Source organism: Salmo salar, chromosome 15 (assembly GCF_965601325.2).
Source record: "Salmo salar chromosome 15, fSalSal1, whole genome shotgun sequence".
Classification (NCBI taxonomy): domain Eukaryota; kingdom Metazoa; phylum Chordata; class Actinopteri; order Salmoniformes; family Salmonidae; genus Salmo; species Salmo salar.
In genome coordinates, this window is record NC_138305.1 from 92316422 (window position 1) to 92339502 (window position 23081).

The following is a 23081-nucleotide window of genomic DNA, read 5'->3' on the forward strand; positions in this document are numbered from 1 at the left end:
TGTGAGTGACTACTCTGAGTTTAATGTAAAAAAAAAAAAAAGATATTTTTTCAATAGTAATTATAAGAACACTGAACGAAGGTAGCCTGACGTTTAACCAGAGCAAGGAGTCTGGGTAGCCAAGCAAGAACAAAGAGATTGATTGAATTATTTCAGTCTATATTAAGTTCAGTCTACTACAAATGTGTTATATGCATAAAGTTACATTTCATGCATTTTACAGGCTATGTGCATCTGATGAAATAAATAGTGCTTCACCTTGAAAGAGTACAGGCCCTGCTCAACTGATAACTGCTAATGTGTGTTGGCCTACTGTGGATGAAAGTGAATCTTGGCCTGTGTTGTCTTGTCGGTCATTTTCCATGATCATGTTTACGATTACTGGATCAGACGTAGAGAGGGAGGGGTTTATAAAACGGAGAATTAGGTCGCTTACTTCACCGATTTGTTTCCAAATTTCAACCATCGCCTCGAATTACTTTGACGCCTGTACTATTTTTTGGAGGGGAAAAAAGGTAAATAGTACGCCTATTTAATCCATATATTGTTTTGGTTAACGTTGTAGCCTATAGTCATGATGAAATTAAAGAAAAAAAGAAGGTAAGAGAGATAAATAGAGGTTCGTTTTGAGAATGCGCAATCGACACGTTGAACTAAGATTGTAGCCTAATATAATAACCTTCTGTCTTTACGGTTACTTAGTAGTAATGGAATTTAGCTACAAAAACTGTACAACAAATTAAATTTGTCTACAACAATAGTTAACTTCGTATCCTCTGCCCCGGTGAGTTTTGTGTGGTTGGTGGTTCACTGCTGTGGCGAGCAATGGATGTCGCAGTCTTGTAAAGTTAAAAACTTTCAGTCAAAATTCTAAAACGCTATAAGGCTTCTCACGTAGTAATCGTTCCAATATCAATTTTTTTTCCATGTTATTTTGTGTCAATTTGTCATTAATTCTAGCAGGCCTACATAGCTAATGCAGACAATTAGATGTGAACTGAACTAATAATCTGAAACGAGAGCACAAAAACGAAATATTTTTATGAACATGTCACCCAATATTAGAACAACATTCTTTTTATGAACCATAGCCTACATTACAGACAATTCTGGATGCTAATCGAGCACAAAACAGGGGATTTTTCATGTTGCCTCATAGCCTAATGAAATCCAATAAGATTACATTTACCCCAGATCTAAACGCAAATAGAGCTGTGCGCACTAAACTCTTGAAGCAAATGTGGTTTTATGGTGTAATGTTAATCTGATGCGGAAAAATGTGTGAAAAACGCCTTTCACTGTCAGCAAGCCTGTGATTCTCAACTGTTGATCGGACATCACACCCTTATGAATTTATGAGTAATATTTTACTGGACAGTTTCTATATGTTCTTATGTGTGTTGACTCACTTTTGCCTCAGGTCTCAATTAAAATGTTCCCTCACACATCAACTTATTACTGGCCTACCTGTCAGTGTCAATATTTCCCTTTCATTCGTACATATTCTCAGCATACCATGCCAGTTTTCTGTCACCATTGACACAATAAAATGTGAGCAGAGCTAAACACACTAGGCCTAGACAATGCAGCAACAAGTGATAACCTGAAACTAGATCACACTATTTGTAATAAAAAAGTTATTTACTGTCTCTGGTTAAAATTGATTTTTCTTTGTGTTGATCCAGGGACTTGATCTGGACTAACCATGGGTGTTGAGGGGGGAATGAAATGTGTGAAGTACCTACTCTTCTTTTTCAACTTCATCTTCTGGGTGAGTAATGCAGATGGAAGTTTGGAATCCCGACTGGCTAGGATGTGCTGCTTCTGTCCTGTGAAGTCTGTTAAGTGTCAGCTTGTGGCTCTAATGCAGCTCAGCATCTGGATTGATTGAAATGCCTCTGACACTTAGTTAACCCATCTCATGAGTAATTCAGGGAGTTCAGTTCCTCAAACTGCTGCAGATACATGGATACGTAATTACGCTGAGACTCAGATCTTTCACTGAAAAATGTATACCAAACAAACCCCCTGGATTTCAGAGTTTAACAAACCATACAACTATGCACTTGGACTACTTTTAATCATTTCCACTGAACATTTTTACAAAAACACATTTACAGGAAGAACTGTACAGATACAAAGATTTGGTAACAGAATAAAACCTGAGGGAGATTTTACAGTAATTCTGTTACCAAACTTTTCAAGTAAATGTACCTTTTTTTAAATGACTGTGTAAATTGTTTGAAGTATTCATTGTGCATAGTGGTATGATTTGTTAAATCAATGGTTTTTGTTTGGCATACATTTTTAAAGGGAAAAATCTGAGTCCCAGTGTAATTCCGTTACAGTGGAACTGCCCTGCAGATCTACTGTATCGCATTAGTTTGGTCCAGGTGTTATGTTTAAGACAAGTCAACTATTTTCACTCTTACTTTAAAAGGAACATCTACGAATCGGGGAAAGAGCATGTTTTCATCATGGCTCTTTATGGCTGTAAAATATATACACACCTCGCCACTGTCAGTTGTGATGTGGTTAACTACAAAGAACAGTTTTATGTTGGTTATGGGACAGAGAGCAAGGTTTATCACTTTCCATTAGTTTACCTCCATGTCCTAGTCTCTTAATGGTTTGGCATTAAACAGATATTTGTTATTTTTAGTTACTTTTATAAGTAGCCTATAACTGGTTGTGCATTTTATCTATACTGAACAAAATATAAATGCAACATGTAAAGTAGAAAAAAGGGAAGGGAAGTGCTGCCAAGTTACACAATAGTATGTTTTGGTAGACAGAAGGTGCTCTTTGGTAAAAAGGGTAAATTGGTCCTCAAAAAGAAAAGAGGACCAAGGCACTCTTCATATAATTAAAGTGCCTTGGTCCTCCTTTCTTTTTGGCAACATGTAAACTGTTGGTTTCATGAGCTGAAATAAAAACAATCCCAGAAATGTTCCATATGCACGAAGTGTATTTATCTCAATTTGTGCGCACATTTGTTTACATCCCTGTTAGTGAGCATTTCTCCTTTGCCAAGATATTCCATCTACCTGACAGGTGTGACATATCAAGATGATGATTAAACAGCATGATCATTACACAGGTGCACCTTGTGCTGGGGACAATAAGGCCACTCTAAAATGTGCAGTTTTGTGTCAACACAATTCCACAGATGTCTCCAATTTTGAGGGAGTGTGCCATTGGCATGCTGACTGCAGAAATTTTCTTCAGAGCTATTGCCAGATATTTGAATGTTAATTTCTCTATCATAAGCTGCCTCCAATGTCAATTTAGAGAATTTGGCAGTAAGTCCAAATGGCCTCACAACTGCAGACCACGTGTAACCACGCCAGCCCAGGACATCCACTTCTGGCTTCTTCACTTCAGGATCGTATGAAACCAGCCACCTGGACAGCTGATGGAACTGGGCTTGTAAGACTGAATAATTTATGCACAAACTGTCAGAAGCTCAGGGAAGCTCATCTGTGCTCATCATCCTCACCAGGATCTGACTGCAGTTCGGTGTCATAACCAACTTCAATGGGAAAATGCTCACGTTCTATGGTGGTTGGCATCCTGGACAAGTGTGTTCTTCATGGATGAATCCCGGTTTCAACTGTACCAGGCAGATGACAGACAGCGTGTATGGCGTCGTGTGGGCGAATAGTTTGCGGATGTCAATGTTGTGAACAGAGTGCCCCATGGTGGGGTTATGGTATGGGCAGGCATAAGCTACGGACAACTTACACAATTTGCATTTTATTGATGGCAATTTGAATGGACAGAGATACCGTGATGAGATCCTGAGGCCCATTTTCGTGCCATTCATCCGCCGTCATCACCTCATGCTTCAGCATGATAATGCATAGCCCCATGTCGCAAGGATCTGTACACAATTCCTGGAAGCTGAAAATGTCCCAATTCTTCAATTGCCTGCATACTCACCAGACATGTCACCCATTGAGCATTTTTGGGATGCTCTGGTTTGACGTTTACGACAGTGTTTTCCAGTTCCCAACAATATCCAGAAACTTGGCATTCTATCCAAAGAGTTCAATCTTGGTTTCATCAGACCAGAGAATCTTGTTTCTCATGGTGTGAGTCTTCAGGTGCCTTTTTTCGTAAACTCCAAGCGGGCTGTCATGAGTGGCTTCTGTCAGGCCACTCTACCATAAAGGCCTGATTTCGTGGAGTGCTGCAGAGATGGTTGTCCTTCTGGAATGTTCTCCCATCTCCACAGAGGAACTCGACCTCGGCTTGGTTGCACTGTCAACGGTGGGACCTTATATAGGCAGGCGTGTGCCATCCCAAATCATGTCCAATCAATTGAATTTACCACAGGTGGATGCCAAGCAACACACACACACACACGATAGCATATGCCCTATACACATGGATTTTGTACTGTGTATGTAGGGGCTTGAGGGCACAGAGTCTGAATATATTGTAATGTTTTACAATTTTTATAAACTGGCTTAATTCTGCTGGACTGCAGGAAGAGTAGCTGCAGCCTTGGCAGCAGCTAATGGGGATATATAATGAAGTTGTCCTCATGGCTTGGATTTTGCTCGGACATGCACTTTCAATTGTGGGACCTTTTTTGTATAGATGTGTGTGCCTTTCCGAATTATTGTAGAAGCTGTTAAGGAGACTTTTGGTCCTAGACTTGGCGCTCCGGTACCGCTTGTCATGCGTTAGCAGAGAAAAGTCCATGACTTGGGTGATTTGGAGTGGGCTTTCCTCTGACACGCCTATTATAGGTCCTGGATGGCAGGAAGCTTTGCCCCATTGATGTACTGGGCCGTACGCACTACCCTCTGTAGCACCTTATGGCGAGATGCCGAGCAGTTGCCATATCAGGTGGTGATGCAACCAGTCAGGATGCTCTCGATGGTGCAGCTGTAGAACTTTTTGAGGATCTGGGGACCCATGCCAAATCTCTTCAGTCTCCTGAGGAGGAATATGTTTTGTTGTACCTCATCAGGACTGTCTTGGTGTGTTTGGACCATGATTGTTCGTTGATGTGGACACCAAGGAACTTGAAACTCTTGACCCCCGCTCCACTACAGCCCGTCAACGTTAATGGGGGGCCTGTTTGGCATGCCTGTTCCTGAAGTCCACGATCATCTCCTTTGTTTTGCTCACATTGAGGGAGAGGTGGTTGTCCTGGCACAACACTTGTTGTCATCAGCAAACTTAATGATGGTGTTGGAGTCGTGTTTGGCCACGCAGTTGTGGGTGAATGGAGTACAGGAGGGGACTAAGTACACACCGCTGAGGGGCCCCAGTGTTGAGGATCAGCATGGCAGATGTGTTGTTGCCTACCCTTACCACCTGGAGGCGGCCCATCAGGAAGTCCAGGATCCAGTTGCAGAGGGAGGTGTTTAGTCCCAGGGTCCTTAGCTTAGTGATGAGCTCAGTGGTGTAGTGTAGTCAATGAACATTGAACAGCATTCTCACATAGGTGTTCCTTATGTCCAGTGAGATTGCGTCATCTGTGGATCTGTTGGGGTGGTATGGGAATTGGAGTGGGTCTAGGGTATCTGGGAGGATGCTGTTGTCAGCCATTACCAGCCTTTCAAAGCACTTAATGGCTACCGACATAAGTGCTACGGGGCCGTAATCATTTAGGCAGGTTACATTTTCTTCCTTGGCCACAGGGACTATGGTGGTCTACTTGAAACGGGTAGGTTTTACAGACTCGGTCAGGGAGAGGTTGAAAATGTCAGTGAAGACACTTGCCAGTTGGTCCGCGCATGCTTTTGAGTACACGTCCTGGTAATCCGGCTTTGTGATTGTTGACCTGTTTTTAAAGGTCTTGCTCACTTCGGCTACCGAGAGCATTATCAGTCATCCAGAACAGCTGGTGCTCTCGTGCATGCTTTGGTGTTGCTTGTCACTGGACAGCTGGGTTTGCTTTTGTAGTCCGTAATAGTTGTCAAGCCCTGCCACATACGACGAGGATTCAATCTTAATGGCGTATTGACGCTTTGCTTGTTTGATGGTTCGTCTGAGGGCATAGCGGGATTTCTTATAAGCGTCCGGATTAGTGTCCGGCTCTTTGAAAGTGGCAGCTTTTGCCTTTAGCTCGATGCAGATGTTGCCTGTAATCCATGGCTTCTGGTTGGAATATGTACGTACAGTCACTGTGGGACGATGTCATTGATGTACTTATTGATGAAGTCGATGACTGAGGTGGTATACTCCTCAACGCCATTGGATGAATTCCGCAACTTATTCCAGTCTGTGCTAGCAAAACAGTCCGGTAGCATCTGCGTCATCTGACCACTTCCGTATTGAGTGTCACTGGTACTTCCTGCTTTAGTTTTTGCTTGTAAGCAGGAATCAGGAGGATAGAATTATGGTCATATTTGCAGGGGAGAGCTTTGTATGCATGTATGTATCTCTGTGTGTAGAGTAAAGATGGTGTTTTTTTTCCCCCTCTGGTTGCACATGTGACATGCTGGTAACTGATTTAAGTATGCCTGCATTAAAGTCCCCGGCACCTAGGAGTGCCGCTTCTGGATTATAATTTTCTTGTTTGCTTATGGCCTTATCGGACACCGGGATTGCATAAAGGAGTTCTGTATCTATAATTCTTAAAATAATTGTTATGTTTTTTGTGAACGTTTATCGTGAGTAATTTAGTAAATTCACCGGAAGTGTTCGGTGGGAATGCTAGTTCTGAACGTCACATGCTAACGTAAAAAGCTGTTTTTTGATATAAATATGAACTTGATTGAACAAAACATGCATGTATTGTATAACATAATGTCCTAGGAGTGTCATCTGATGATCATCAAAGGTTAGTGCTGCATTTAGCTGTAGTTTTGTTTTTTGTGACATTATATGCTAGCTTGAAAAATGGGTGTCTGATTATTTCTGGCTGGGTACTCTGCTGACATAATCTAATGTTTTGCTTTCGCTGTAAAGCCTTTTTGAAATCGGACAGTGTGGTTAGATAAAGGAGAGTCTTGTCTTTAAAATGGTGTTAAATAGTCATGTTTGAAAAATGGAAGTTTTCGGATTTTCGAGGAGTTTGTATTTCGCGCCACACCTATCATTGGATATTGGAGCAGGTGTTCCGCTAGCGGAACGTCTAGATGTAAGAGGTTAAATCGGGTACCTTTTTTTAATCCGGCCGTGAAAATACTGCCCCCTATCCCAAAGAAGTTAAAACCAGCATATCAAGATCCGGATATGGACCTCAGAAGCATAACTGGAATCAATATAGCTTAATCTATTGAATGTGCTGAGAACACATGCAATCTATTTGTCAACATGCAACATTCTATTTTCTCTCTTCATATCTCAGGATATTGAATGAGTCCATATCCTGCCATAGGAAATGTCCATGTGTGATATTCGGAGTAATCCCAATATCATGTGTGTAAAAGAGAAAGGGGGTGTGGTCGGGAGGAGGAGAGAGAATCAGAGGGTAAAAGTGGAATCTGAGTCTTGTAACCATTTCAGTGTTATGACAATATCATGTGACTTGTTCACTGATACAAAGTGTTCATGTGAAAAGTTAAGATCGCTGGACTAATCCCTCACTGTGTAGATTTCCAGACTAATTCTGGGTCTTCTCTCTTCTTGAGGGAGAGCTCTGTCGCTCGCTGGGTATGTACATAGTCAATGGTAGGCTTTGATGGGGCCTCCTACAGTAAGTACACCTATAGCTCATCTACTTTATCACTGACCTCAACCCAGAGTCTCTTAGGGGTGTCAGTGGACTGACTGAATTGAATGCTCTATCAGATCATAGCAAAATCACACTACTACTTGAACAGAGCTATGCTCAATCATGAGGCATCAAAGCCAAAGGAACTGAATAATGTTAAGAAATGCTATAGATGGAAGGAAAGTAGTGTGGAAATCTACCAAACATTCAATCCATTCTAGACAATTTCCTGAGCAAAATGTTTCACTGTAATAGTGAAGGTAGAAACTTGGCAGTAGAAAACCTAAACAGTATATTTGACCTCTCAGCTTCCCTATCAAATCTAAAAATCTCAAATAGAAAACTGAAGAAAATTAACAACGATGAAGAATGGAGAAAGCAATTGAGAAACCTATCCAACCAAAAACGGGGAGACAGAACCTGAGCCTACGCCTTAACTATGGTCAATCACTAAAACAATACAGAAAAGCAGTATGGAAAAGAAGGAACAGCACGTCCGAAATCAGGTCAATGTAATTGAAGAATTCATAGACTAACCACTTCTGGGGAAAATTGGAAAACAGAGTTATCTATCCAAAATGGAGATGTATGGATAAACCACTTCTCCAATCTTTGTGGCTCTATAACCAAAGAACATCAAAAACATATACATGATCAAATACAAATCTTAGAATCAACTACAGTTGAAGTCGGAAGTTTACATACACCTTAGCCAAATACATTTAAACTCAGTTTTTCACAATTCCTGACATTTAATCCTAGTAAACATTCCCTGTCTTAGGTCAGTTAGGATCATCACTTTTATTTTAAGAATGTGAAATGTCAATAATAGTAGAGAATGATTTCTTTCTTTCATCACATTCCCAGTAGGTCAAAAGTTTACATGCACTCAATTAGTATTTGGTAGCATAGCCTTTTAAATTGTTTAACTTGGGTCAAATGTTTCGGGTAGCCTTCCACAAGCTTCCCATAATAAGTTGGGTGAATTTTGGCCCATTCCTCCTGACAGAGCTGGTGTAACTGAGTCAGGTTTGTAGGCCTCCTTGCTCGCACACACTTTTTCAGTTCTGCCCACAAATGTTTTATAGGATTGAGGTCAGGGCTTTGTGATGGCCACTCCAATACCTTGACTTTGTTGTCCTTAAGCCATTTTGCCACAACTTTGGAAGTATGCTTGGGGTCATTGTCCATTTGGAAGACCCATTTGCGACCAAGCTTTAACTTCCTGACTGATGTCTTAAGATGTTGCTTCAATATATCCACATAATTTTCCAACCTCATGATGCCATCTATTTTGTGAAGTGCACCATTCCCTCCTGCAGCAAAGCACCCCCACAACATGATGCTGCCACCCCCGTGCTTCACGGTTGGGATGGTGTTCTTTGGCTTGCAAGCCTCCCCCTTTTTCCTCCAAACATAATGATAGTCATTATGGCCAAACAGTTCTACTTTTGTTTCATCAGACCAGAGGACATTTCTCCAAAAAGTACGGTCTTTATCCCCATGTGTAGTTGCAAACCGCAGTCTGGCTTTTTTATGGGGGTTTTGGAGCAGAGGCTTCTTCCTTGCTGAGCGGCCTTTCAGCTTATGTCGATATAGGACTTGTTTTACTGTAGATACTTTTGTACCTGTTTCCTCCAGCATCTTCACAAGGTCCTTTGCTGTTGTTCTGGGATTGATTTTCACTTTTCGCACCAAATTATGTTCATCTCTAGGAGACAGAACACGTCTCTTTGCTGAGCGGTATGACTGCTGCGTAGTCTCATGGTGTTTAAACTTGCGTACTATTGTTTGTACAGATGAACGTGGTACCTTCAGGCGTTTGGAAATTGCTCCCAAGGATGAACCAGACTTGTGGAGGTCTACATCAACAAAAAAAAAATCTGAGGTCTTGGCTGATTTATTTTGATATTCCCATGATGTCAAGCAAAGAGGCACTGAGTTTGAAGGTAGGCCTTGAAATGCATCCACAGATACACCTCCAATTGACTCAGGCTAGTTGACATCATTTATCAGAAGCTTCTAAAGCCATAACAATTTTCTGGAATTTTTCAAGCTGTTTAAAGGCACAGTCAACTCAGTGTATGGAAACTTCTGACCCACTGGAATTGTGATGCAGTGAAATAATCTGTCTGTAAACAATTGTTGGAAAAATGTACTTGTGTCATGCACAAAGTAGATGTCCTAACCGACTTGCCAAAAATGTAGTTTGTTAACAATAAATCTGTGGAGTGGTTGAAAAACAAGTTTTAATGACTCCAACCTATGTAAACTTCTGTTTTCAACTGTATTAGGCTACCGGAACCCACTGGACTCTGCAATTACATTGAATGAACTACTGGACAAAATGCAAACCCTCCAACCCAAAAAGGCCTGTGGGGTTGATGGTATCCTAAATTAAATGATAAAATAGACAGACCACAAATTCCAATTGGCTATATTTAAACTCTTTTAACATCAGCTCTGGCATGTTCCTCTATCTGGAACCAAGGACTGATCACCCAATCCACAAAAGTGGAGACATTTGATCCCAATAACTACCATGGGATATACGTCAACAGCAACCTTGGGAAAATCCTCTGCATTAACAGCAGACTCGTACATTTCCTCAGTGAAAACAATGTACTGAGCAAATGTCAAATTGGCTTTTTACCAAATTACTGTACAACAGACCACGTATTCACCTTGCACACCATAATTGACAAACAAACCAAAGGCAAAGTCTTCTATGCTTTGTTGATTTCAAAAAAGCTTTCGACTCAATTTGGCATGAGGGCCTGCTATACAAATTGATGGAACGTGGTGTTGGGGGGTAAAAACATACGACATTATAAAATCCATGTACACAATTTGTTTTATTTAGCTAGGCCAGTCAAGTACAAATTCTTATTTACAATGACTGCCTAATCCGGATGACGCTAGGCCAATTGTGCGCCGTCATATGGGACTCCCAATCACAGCCGGTTGTGATACAGCCTGGAATCGAACCAGGGTCTGTAGTGACACCTCTAGAACTGAAATGGAGTGCCTTAGACCACTGTGCCACTCGGGAGCCCACAAACAACAAGTGTGTGGTTAAAATTCTCAAACAACAATTATTTTCCACAGGGCTCGGGGGTGAGACAGGGATGCAGCTTAACACCCACCCTCTTCTATATATCTATATCAACGAATTGGCGAGGGAACTAGAACAGTCTGCAGCACCCGGCCATACCCTACTAGAATCTGAAGTCAAATGTTTGCTGATGATCCTGTCTCCAACCAAGGACGGTGTACAGCAGCACCTAGATCTTCTGTGCAGATCCTGTCAGACCTGGGCCCTGACAGTAAATCTCAGTAAGACAAAAACAGCAGTGTTCCAAAAAAGGTCCAGTTGCCAGGACCACGAATACCAATTACATCTAGACACCATTGCCCTAAGAGCACACAAACTATACATACCTCGGCCTAAACATCAGCGCCACAGGTAACTTCCACCAAGCTGTGAACGATCTGAGACAATGCAAGAAGGGGCTCCTATGCCATCAAAAGAAACACAATTCGACATACCGTTTAGGATCTGTCTAAAAATACTTGAATCAGTTATAGAACACATTGCCCTTTATGGTTGTGAGGTCTGGGGTCCGCTCACCAAATTCACAAAATGGGACAAACAAATTGAGACTGCAATTTTCAGTAAAAATATCCTCCGCGTACAATGTGCGCAGAATGTACGCAGAATTAGGCCGATACCCGCTAATTATCAAAATCCAGAAAAGAGCCGTTAAATTTTACCATCACCTAAAAGAAAGCGATTCCCAAACCTTCCATAACAAAGCCATTACCTACAGAGAAATTAACCTGGAGAAGAGCCCCCTAAGCAAGCTGGTCCTTGGGCTCTGTTCACAAACAGACCCCACAGAGCACCAGGACAGCAACACAATTAGACCCAACCAAATCATGAGAAAACAAAAAGATAATTACTTGAGACATTGGAAAGAATTTACAAAAAAAAACTGAGCTAGAATGCTATTTGTCCCTAAACGGAGTACACAGTGGCAGAATACCTGACCGCTGTGACTGACCCAAAGTTGAGGAAATATTTGACTGTGTACAGACTCTGTGAGCATAGAGAAGAGAAGACAGGCTATGTGCACACTGCCCACAAAATGAGGTGGAAACTGAGTTGCACTTCCTAAACTTCTACCAAATGTATGACCATATTAGAGAAACACACTTCTCTCAGATTACACAGACCTACAAAGAATTTGAAAACAACTCCAATTTTGATAACCTCCCATATCTATTGGGTGAAATACCACAGTGTGCAATCACAGCAGGAAGATATGTGACATGTTGCCACAAGAAAAGGGCAACCAGTGAAGAACAAACACCATTGTAAATACAACCTATTTTTGTTAATTTTCAAACTATTTGCACGTCATTACAACACTGTATATAAACATGACATTTGAATTGTCTTTTGGAACTTTTGAGTGTTTACTGTAAAACCATTTTTTTTATCTATTTCACATGCTTTGGCAATGTAAACATATGCTTCCCATGCCAAGAAGGCCCCTTAAATTGAGAGATTTCCCTCATTCTTTTCGGGTGTTTTAATAGCACAGTTTATTTTTACATGATAATCTTAGTGAGTGATGTTCTCAATACAAATGTTTTTTTTTTTTTTTTTTAAAGATGTAGGCCTACATTTAGTTTCATGGCCTCTCTCTCCTGTGTTATCATGTTCGTGTGTCTGTGTACCTACCTCTCCACTATATAGAAACCAGGCAGCAAATAATCCTAACCCATGCCAAATATTTACATTGGGGTTACCAATGATGAAAGGACCGGAGTGGGGGCTGGATGTACCTAGATGAAGAAAAAAATGTGTGTGTACCTGCCATTGTGGGAGGAAGTAGATTTTGTTGGGTTCTTCCTCCTGTATCTTGAATCACGACTTTAATTAATGATTATCCATAATGGTAGCATCCACGATTGTGACTCCAAAATTACACAACATTATTCACCATTCAGTTCACCATTCAGTTCCTATTGAGCAAAACAATCTGAAAAGCATACTGCAAATGCATCCAACAAGTTTGTAGAGTCACAAGCTTGATGTAGTCATTGCATGCTAGGAATATGGGACCAAATACTAAGGTTTTGACTTCTTTGAATTTGTCCAAATACTTCTCTTCAAATGGGGGGGAGGACTAGGTAGTCATTTGAAAAATATTACTATCTCTTTTAAAGTAAAGATGCAGCAAATGTGACTACTTAAAGTAATCTCAAAGTATTTTCTCGTTTGTGTCCTTGATCCATATTAGTTCATTTTAATGCTAATTTAGTACTCAGCAACCTGACTGGTTCCAGCATTCCTGAGTGACAAGGGGTTACTAGAAGTTGCTCTGGGTCTGAATGCTATTCTGAACTCATTACAGGACCTGAAGCATCTTTTGATTGAGACTGGGTTAAGCCAGGATCTGATGTACATTAGTCTTATATACTTTTAAAATGGCAAGAAAGTACTAAAGTGTATGGCCTCTTACAATAGCAAATGTATAATTCAGTTGTACAGATTATGAAATTGTCTTCACATGCTTTGGTTTAGACTAAGATCCTATTCACATACATATTTCAAAACGTTTGAATATCTGTTGCGTTGTACAATGGTTGTAGAAACCCGTGCGTGAAGATGTAAATTTGTGACTTCTAATCATGTACTCTCTGTTTCTTTCTCTCTAGCTGTGTGGTCTGGCTCTAATAGTTCTGGGAGTCTTGGTTCAGGTGGCTCTCCACAACACCGTAGTGATCAATAATGTCTCAGCCTCGTCAGCCCCCATTGTCCTCATCGTGGTGGGGGTTGTCGTCTTCTTCATCGCCTTCTTCGGCTGCTGTGGAGCCTGGAAGGAGAGCTACTGCATGGTCACCTTGGTATGTTCACGTATAACATGACACAAATGATATAACCTCTCGTATAACATGACACGCATGATATAACCTCTATGCAGTAGAGCTGCTGCATTGTGGTCACCATGATATTCCAAACAAAATGTGTTGTATACACGTTTGATCTTGTGTCCACATAGGGCTGTGGCGGTCAGGACATTTTGTCAGCTGGTGATTTGTCAAGCAAATAACTGCCGGTCTCACAGTAATTGACTGTTAATTAACAAACACATTTAGCATATCCTGGCTTCTCCACACAGCCTACAAACCACTGATGTAGACCATGGGAACATCTACATTTTAAAAAAGTCTAATAAATCCATGTAATATAGCCTACACCTTCACAATATATATTTCAGACGGGTCTAAAGAAACTTGATATGAAGAAAATGTAGTCTATTTCAGAACAGAATAGCGTACTCTGAGTTGTCCTTATGTTAGGGCATGATCTGGCTATGCCATTTGGCTGTGGGCTACACTAGTTCATTTAGCAGACAAGATTTGCTTATAATTCTGTTGCGTTTTATAGTATGAAGAATACAATTGAACATAGCTGAATAAAATAGAAAGCATATTTTTTCCCCAAACGATTTGAGGGAGTGCACACGTTTTGAGCGGTTAACAAAGCAACAGGTCCTCCTATATGCTTAATTTAGAGATTTATCTAACTTTAGTTGTGATAAAAACGCCGGGCTATATTTTTTTAGATTTTCAAATCATTGTAAGGCTGCATGATGTAACTGATTATGATTTGAAAAAGTTGCATGAAAGGCATGAGCTCTGCTTTGTTTGTGCAGGCTGTACACACTTCATCAGTCTCTCATTGACAATTTTGATAATGCCTCGAATTTCATGGCGTCATCCCCTTTGTGAGGATGTAACGCCCCCTAAAAGAATCCATGCCTGTTGTGGCTATTGTGCCCTTGGGCTGAATATAATCATTATAATTCCCTTCTCCCGGCTTGGTCTTCCGAAGCACCTCACTCGCATGGTTCTCTCAGATATCTCAATGCTTATTAGCCAATGCCTGTGACGTGATCGGGTCCTTCTCACAGGCTACAAGTGAAGACCGACACATTGGGGACGCAACTGCGTGCGTCCTTATCGAATTCCGAGGCGCATATTGAAGCTTTTGGAAGAACTGTCCACATTTACATTTCGTCAGCCAACAAGATGAGGCCTAACGAACAGCAAAAGCATTAGCCTATGTCATGTTTTTAAGCAATGAGGCTGATGCAACAGATTACGTTTACCTTAAAATGTTGATGCACTATTAGGTTATTCACATAAGTGCAGCAGTGCTGTCGTGGAAATTCAGTACTGAGAGAGACTTGGTCATTTCTTCAAACATTCATCTTTATTTAATATTGATTTAATTATTGCAATAATGAAACCAGTCAGCCCAACAGTCTTGACTGCTGAGCAGCCTAGCCTTTACAGACAATGCACAGTTTATATAGCTGACACCCAGAATGCATAGTCATGATTGGTTCAACCACTCTCATATAGATTGGGGGGCACTATAAGCCACTTTGGGTTCATCCTGTGGTCATCTGCCTCTGGTGCTGTATGCCAGGATAATTAGGAATACTGAGGCCTTTGTTCTGTTCCTCCAAGCTCTATCTCGGTGACACACACCACATCTTATCTATGGAATGCCAGCTGTAGGTTTTTGCCTAGCCATCACTTAATCAGTTGCCAGCCCGAGCTTAAAAAAAACTCCTCTCAGTTCACTTAGAATGAAGGAAAGAAATGTCTTACTACAGTATTAGTTAAGTAAATAATTGTTAAATATCCAACAAATCAGGTGAATATGCATGCGTTCTATCACGGTGCGCACACGGCAGTAGGCTATAACATGAATATTCCAAAATGCAATCAATTAGCGGGAAAAGGCCATTCTCAAAAGTGATCGCAAATGCAATTCATGCATGTAATGCTTTTATTATAAAGGTTCATTATGGTGAAAATGCTCTTCCCCAAACTTGAAGCTCACGCGCAGCTATGTATGCCAGTTAGGCGTTACACCTGTTGTAAAGTGGCTTAATGTGCTTAATTTTAAGTAGTTATTTGGCCGCTTTAGTTGTGATACGAACCTTGTCAAAACATACAGGGCTATGGACTAGGCTACATCAGGTGTAAGACTATGATTTGAAAAAGTAAAAAAAAAAAAAAATGCGCTTGCTGGGCATCATTCACAAGTGAAAGGCTAATATTGTCACCCAGCAGACTATTCTTGATTTAATCTCGTCTTTACTCGTCTAAATAATGTGAGAAATTTGTTTTGATTTTAGAATGGACCACTATCATGAACCTGTCTCGAAACAGGGGCAGGGGGAAAAAATGTAATTTATGCACATAAATGGAGAATCCTTTGCCATGGTTCATTTTCATGCCAGCCAGGTAGGCTATACTCCTGTTTGTAAAGAGACGCAATGTGCTTAATATTCAGGGAAGTTGAGAAATATAGTAGGCCTAGCCTATAGAAATCTGGATCCTCCTTTTTAATAGAGGCCATCAACTCTTTCTCACGCAATTGCATAGCCTATAGAGGTGTTGCACAACATGAGCCCATGGCCTCTCATGATTTTCAATTACCTTTGCATTAATGTCCGAGTGATTAGGGGCGGCAGGTAGCCTAGTGGTTAGAGCGTTGGGCCAGTAACTGAAAGGTTGCTAGATCGAATCCCCGAGCTGACAAGGTAAAAAAATATGTCGTTCTGCCCCTGAACAAGGCTGTTAACCCACTGTTCCCCGGTAGGTCATCACTGTAAATAATAATTTGTTCTTAACTGACTTGCCTAGTTAAATAATACAATTAGATGGACAGTAGAGTACTGAGTACCAGGCAGTAGATTTGCTTGGAAAAGCCTAATTAAATCGTCACATGGAATTTGACTGCCATCATGACTTGTGAATGCCACAACGGTGTGGCGGTAATACGGTCACCGTAACAACCCTATATGTTTGATCTTGTTTTGGAAAAGCAGTCTGAACCAACTGGTTTGACAATGCTTGTCTTTTACATCTAGGCAACATTTATTCTAGATCTCCATAGACAAACATTGGCAGTAGAATGGCCTTACTCAAAAGCTCAGTGACTTTCAATGTGACACCTTTTTATAAGATGCCACCTTTCCAAGTCAGTTTGTCAAGGTCAACTGTACGTTCATGTCCTCGGTTGCAGCTGTCCTCCGTTGCAACACTCACTACAGAGTTCCAAACTGCCTCTGGAAGCAATGTCAGCACAAGAACTGTTGAAAGGGAGCTTCATTTAAAAAAAAATTTAAAAAAAAAATGGAAGCCATTTTATGGGTTTCCATGATCGAGCAGCTGCACACAAGCCTAAGATGACCGTGCACAATGCCAAGCATCGGCTGGAGTGGTGTAAAGCTCAAAGCCATTGGACTCTGGAGCAGTGGACTCGCGTTCTCTGGAGTGATGAATCACACTTCACCATTTGGCTGTCCGACAGACAAATCTGGGTTTGGTGGATGCCAGGAGAACGCTACAATGCATAGTGCAAACTGTAAAGTTTTGTTGAGGAATAATGGTCTGGGGCTGTTTTTCATGGTTCGGGCTAGGCCCCTTAGTTCCAGTGAAGGGAAATCAACGATACAGCATAAAATGACATCCTAGACAATTCTGTGCTTCCAACTTTTTGGCAACAGTTCAGGGAAGGCCCGTTCCTGTTTCAGCATGGTCCATACAGAAATGGTTTGTTGAGATTGGTGTGGAAGAACTTGACTGGCCTGCACAGAGCCCTGACCTCAACCCCACTGAACACCTTTGGAATGAATTGGAACACCGACTGCAAGCCAGGCCGAATCGCCCAACATCCGTGCCCGATGCTCTTGTGGTTGAATGGAAGCAAGGCCCTGCAGAAATGTTCCAACATCTAGTGGAAAGCCTTACCAGACGAGTGGAGGATGGTTATCGCAGCAAAGGGAGGATCAACTCCATTAATGCCCATGATTTTGGAATGTTCAACAAGCAGGTGTCCACATACCTTTGACAATGTAGTGTATTTTACAGTAGTTCAATCTAAGTCCTTATACATTTTTTGCTTATTTGTTTGTTAAATCCTATAATCTTCCAAAAATAGCTAATATATTTTTCATTGTATATTTTCTCCCAAGTTCTCTATCCTTTTGGGTCTGATCATTATCACTGAGATTGGTGCAGCCATCGCTGGATATGTCTTCAGAGGCAACGTGAGTATATCAGGCAGCTTTTTTTTACACGTCTAATTATCTATACAGTAACGTATGTACAGTCTACACCTATAACATCATTTTGTAATTACACAAGTTAACCATGTTTTTCTTTATTTAGCTGACAGTCATTGTCCATGAGAGTCTCAATGACATGGTCACCAAATACAGCAACGGCACTGACGAATTCCAGAAGGTCCTGGATAACCTGCAGATTGATGTTGGTATCAACCATTAAGTATTGGTAGATGCTAGATCTATATACTTTGGAACAAAAGAAACAATTGACATACACTAGCTAGTTATCCATCCAGTTGGAGATTGTTTTTATGCAGATTTTAGAATATTCGCATGAAAACCAATGTACGCATTTTTATACCAGAGATGTCTCCATCAAATTGACTTGTTGCAGATAAAAGGCTGTGAGGACGTAGTGCACATAAAAATACATTTTGCGGTTAAATTCCCCAAAATAAAAGGTTAAATCGGTTTCCATCACATTTTCAACTCTACTGATGTTTTTTTTCCACAAAATATTTTTTATGCCCACTCTGGAATTGGCACGTGTGCTCTAGCCAAAAGCTGGCAGATAGTGCGGTTATAGCCTACATGATTATTACGCACAAGTGTTTTTATTTGTCAAATGACAACCAAGCATCGACGATCACCAGAATAAGACACTCAATATTTATTGGAAAGGAGCATCAAGCTCATCACCTTGCATATTCACCACCCTGTGAAGTTCATCATAATTTATTTCATCTGTAGCGGAATAGTTGGAGGACCACACATGTCATCGCATGACTCCAAGTTTACTTCGAATTGATGGGTATTATATAAATATTTGCACATTAAAGTATTTCCACTGACATACCTTGTTAATTCATTTTACTGTTTTGTCGACGTTTGGAAAGTTTACGGACAAATGTTATGTTTCCATCAGGACTGTCATTATATTTATTTCTTTTTTTAGCCAACATGTACTTTACTCACATACAAAAAAAAATTGATGGAAACCTGGTTACTGACACTAGTTGCAACATACTACTGCAAATCTAGACATTTTACTGCACTCGATCCTGCATCTTACATTTGTCGTAATGTGAAGTTTGCATTCTGTGTGTCTTACTTTATTTGCTTAATTTGGCACCTTATGTAACATGACTATCTTGTTAGTGTGTGAGTCTACTATGCCATGATGTTTATCTTCTTCTGTTGACATTAAGGAATATCCTGATCTGGTCTGTTTCCCCTGTTGAACTTACTAACCTTACTACCTAATTTTGCTGTTTTCTCTTCCTCTATCTGGCTTTTCATGTTCAAACTCATTCTCACCCTTCTTGCTGTTCTTCATCCAGCTGAAATGCTGTGGAGTGATCAACGCCACTGATTGGAGAGGCAACTTTGGGTCTGGCACAAACTCTGTGCCAGACTCCTGCTGTGTCAATGTCACTGCTGGCTGTGGTCAGGGGGCCATGGAGGATTCAAGCAAAGTGCACCAGATGGTAAGGTCCAACCCAGTGGTTGATTTGATAATAAAAAGTGTGAAATAAAAACACCAATTCATCCAAGCAAAAAGACCTCCAGAACAGTGTATTGGAGTCGGGAAAGACATTTCTCTCTGATTGCTATCTAGGGGTGTCAGACTGTTGTGGAGGAGCTGTTGAAGAAGAACATGATGTGGGTCATTGTAGCGGCACTGGTGATCGCTTTCCTGCAGGTAGGAGCAAACAAACACAAAGCATATACATTTGCACACACAAATCCTGAGCTCAGAAGACCCACAGATTGTAGATGCTAGTTCAACACACATGCAGTGCCTTCGGAACATATTCAGACCCCATGACTTTTTCAACATTTTGTTAGAGTACAGTCTTATTCCTCAATCTACACACAATACTGCATAATGACAAAGCAAAATATTTTTTTTTTTAAATAAATGGCAAATACAAAACTGAAATATACATTTGCATAAGTATTCAGACCCTGTACTTTGAAGCACCTTTGGCAGCGATTACAGCCTCGAGTCTTCTTGGGTATGACGCTACAAGCTTGGCACACCTGTATTTGGGGAGTTTCTCCCATTCTTCTCTGCAGACCCTCTCAAGCTATGTCAGGTTGGATGGGGAGTGTTGCTTCACAACTATTTTCTTGTCTCCAGAGATGTTTGATCGGGTTCAAGTCCGGGCTCTGGCTGGGCCACTCAAGGACATTGAGACTTGTCCCAAAGTCACTCCTCCGTTTTGGCTGTATGCTTAGGGTCGTTGTCCTGTTGGAAGGTGACCCTTTGCCCCAAGTCTGCTCTGGAGCAGGTTATCAAGGATCTCTCTGTACTTTGCTCTGTTCATCTTTCCCTCGATCCTGACTAGTCTCCCAGTCCCTGCTGCTGAAAAACATCCCCACAGCATGATGCTGCCAGCACCATGCTTCACCGTAGGGATGGTGCCAGGTTTCCTCAAGACGTGATGCTTGGCATTCAGGCCAAAGAGTTCAATCTTGGTTTCATTAGACCAGATAATTTTGTTTCTCATGGTCAGAGTTTTTAGGTGCCTTTTGGCAAACTTCAAGCGGTCTGTCATGTGCCTTTTTAGTGAGGAGTTGCTTCCGTCTGGCCACTCTATCATAAAGGCCTGATTGGTAGAGCGCTGTAGAGATGGTTATCCTTCTGGTAGGTTCTCCCATCTCCACAGAAGAACTCTAGAGCTCAGTCAGAGGGACCATCGGGTTCTTGGTCACCTCCCTGACCAAGGCCATTCTCCAATTGCTCGGTTTGGCCGGGCGGCCAGCTCTAGGAAGAGTTGGTGGTTCCAAGCTTCTTCCATTTAAGAATGATTGAGGCCACTGTGTTCTTGGGGACCTTCAATGCTGCAGAATTATTTTGGTTCCCGTCCCCAGGGACGGACACAAACCAGTCTCTGAACTCTACGGACAATTCCTTTGACCTCATGGCTTGGTTGCACTGTCAATGGTGGGACTTTGTATAGACAGACATGTGCCATCCCAAATCATGTCCTATCAATTGAATTTACCACATGTGGACTCCAAGCAACACAGACACATGCATACACACATGATAGCATATGCACTCTACACACATGGATTTAGTACTGTGTAATATATGTGGTGGAGTAGCGGCCTGAGGGCACACAGTCTGTGAATGTATTGTAATGTTTTTAAAATTGTATGAACTGCCTTGATTTGCTGGACTGCAGGAAGAGTAGCTGCAGCCTTGGCAGCAGCTAATGGGGATCCATAATAAATATAGTCACGTTGTAGAAACATCTCAAAGATGATCAATGGAAACAGGATGCACCTGAGCTCAATTGAGTTTCATAGCAAAGGGTCTGAATACTTATGTAAATATGGTATGTTTTTTGTTTTGAGTAAATTTGCCAACATTTCTATACCCGTTTTCACTTTGTCATTATGGTGTATTGTGTGTCGATTGCTGAGGAAATTGTTATATTTAATTCATTTTCGAATAAGGCTGTAATGTAACAAAGTGGAAAAAGTCAAGGTGTCTAAATACTTTCCAAAGGCACTTTATTTAAAATGTGTGTATATCTAACACACACACACTTTGTTTTCTAACTGTTTTTGTGTGTGTTTTCAGATCATGGGCATCATATTCGCCTGTATGTTGATGAGGGGCATTCGCAGTGGCTACGAAGTCATGTGATCAGTCGGCTGCTCTCTCAGGTCAAATTATGTTCAAATATTTGTGATTGAGAGTAACATTTATCATTTCTTTACAAATGTCTTATTGTCAATATAAACACATAACAGGTGACTTTGCATTGAGGCCAAAATGTCACCTGCCAAGAATATCAATGTTTAGTAATTTGGAGAAAATTATGTATTTAAATTAGAGCAGCATTCTGAAATTGGAGTTTGCACTTGTTTTTGTTGACTCACATTTTTTTTACTTTGATTTTATCAAAAACGTTCTACTCAATACTTTTTCTGATAAATACATTCTAGTCTCATGTTCTTGCTGATTCCTGAATTTAAGGATTTTTATTAAAGATTTCAGTTAATGTTTCACCTTTGTTGACTGACTCCGATGCGCTCTAGTGTTGTCCAAGTGGAACATTCTTTGTGGCTCCTCACTGAAGCTATACTGAACAAAAATATAAACACAACATGTAAAGTGTTGGTTTCATGAGCTGAAATAAAAGATCCCAGAAATGTTCCATTGGCTCAAAGCTAATTTCTCTCAAATGTTGTGCATACATTTGTTTACATCCCTGTTAGTGAGCATTTCTCCTTTGACAAAATAATCAATTCAACTGACCGGTGCGGCATATCAAGAAGCTGATTAAACACTGTGATCATTACACAGGTGCGTGCACCTTGTGCTGGGGACAATAAAAGGCCACTTTAAAATGTGCAGTTTTGTCACAACACAATGGCAGAGATGTCTCAAGTTTTGAGGGAGTGTGCAATTGGCATGCTGACCGCAGGAATGTCTACCAGAGCTGTTGCAGGAGTTTAAAGTTAATTTCTCAACCATAAGCTGCCTCAATGTCATTTTAGAGACTGGCAGTACGTCCAACCAACTTCACAACCACATGTGTAACCATGCCAGCCCAGGACCTCCACATTGGGCTTCACCTGCGGGATCGTCTGAGACCAGCCACCCGGACAGCTGATAAAACTGTAGGTTTGCACAGCCCAAGAATTTCTGCACAAGCTGTCAAACTGTCTCAGGAAGCTCCTCATCCTCAACAGGGTCTTGACCCAACTGCAGTTCGGGGTCGTAATTGACTTCAGTGGGCAAATGCTCACCTTCGATGGCCACTGACACGCTGGAGAAGTGTGTGATCTTCAGATGATTCCAGGTTTCAACTGTACCGGGCAAATTGCAGACAATGTGTATGGCGTTGTGTGGGTGACCGGTTTGCTGATATCAACGTTGTGAACAGTGCCCCATGGTGGTATGGGCAGGCATAAGCTACAGATAACTAACACAATTGCATTTTATCCATGGCAATTTAAATGCACAGAAACACCGTGATGAGATCCTCAGGGCCATTGTCGTGCCGTTCATCTGCCACCATCACCATGTTTCAGCATGATAATGCACAGACCCATGTCGCAAGGATCTGTACACAATTCCTGGAAGCTGAACATGTCCCAGTTCTTCCATGGCCTTTATACTCACCAGACATGTCACACATTGAGCTGGTTTGAGATGTTCTGGATCAACGTGTATGACAGCGTGTTCCAGTTCCGGCCAATATCCAGAAACTTCACAC

At 41.2% G+C, this 23081-nt stretch overlaps 1 protein-coding gene across 1 annotated transcript; it reads left to right on the plus strand.

The window, feature by feature from the left end:
* The first annotated feature begins 397 nt into the window (after positions 1–397).
* On the plus strand, positions 398–22015 carry cd63 (Cd63 antigen). The gene is given in 8 exon segments (NM_001140602.1): positions 398–515; positions 1686–1771; positions 13406–13594; positions 17749–17823; positions 17945–18043; positions 19182–19328; positions 19460–19543; positions 21437–22015. Coding segments are annotated over 7 exon segments (726 nt in total). The 5' UTR covers positions 398–515; positions 1686–1705; the 3' UTR covers positions 21503–22015.
* Positions 22016–23081: the final 1066 nt, after the last annotated feature.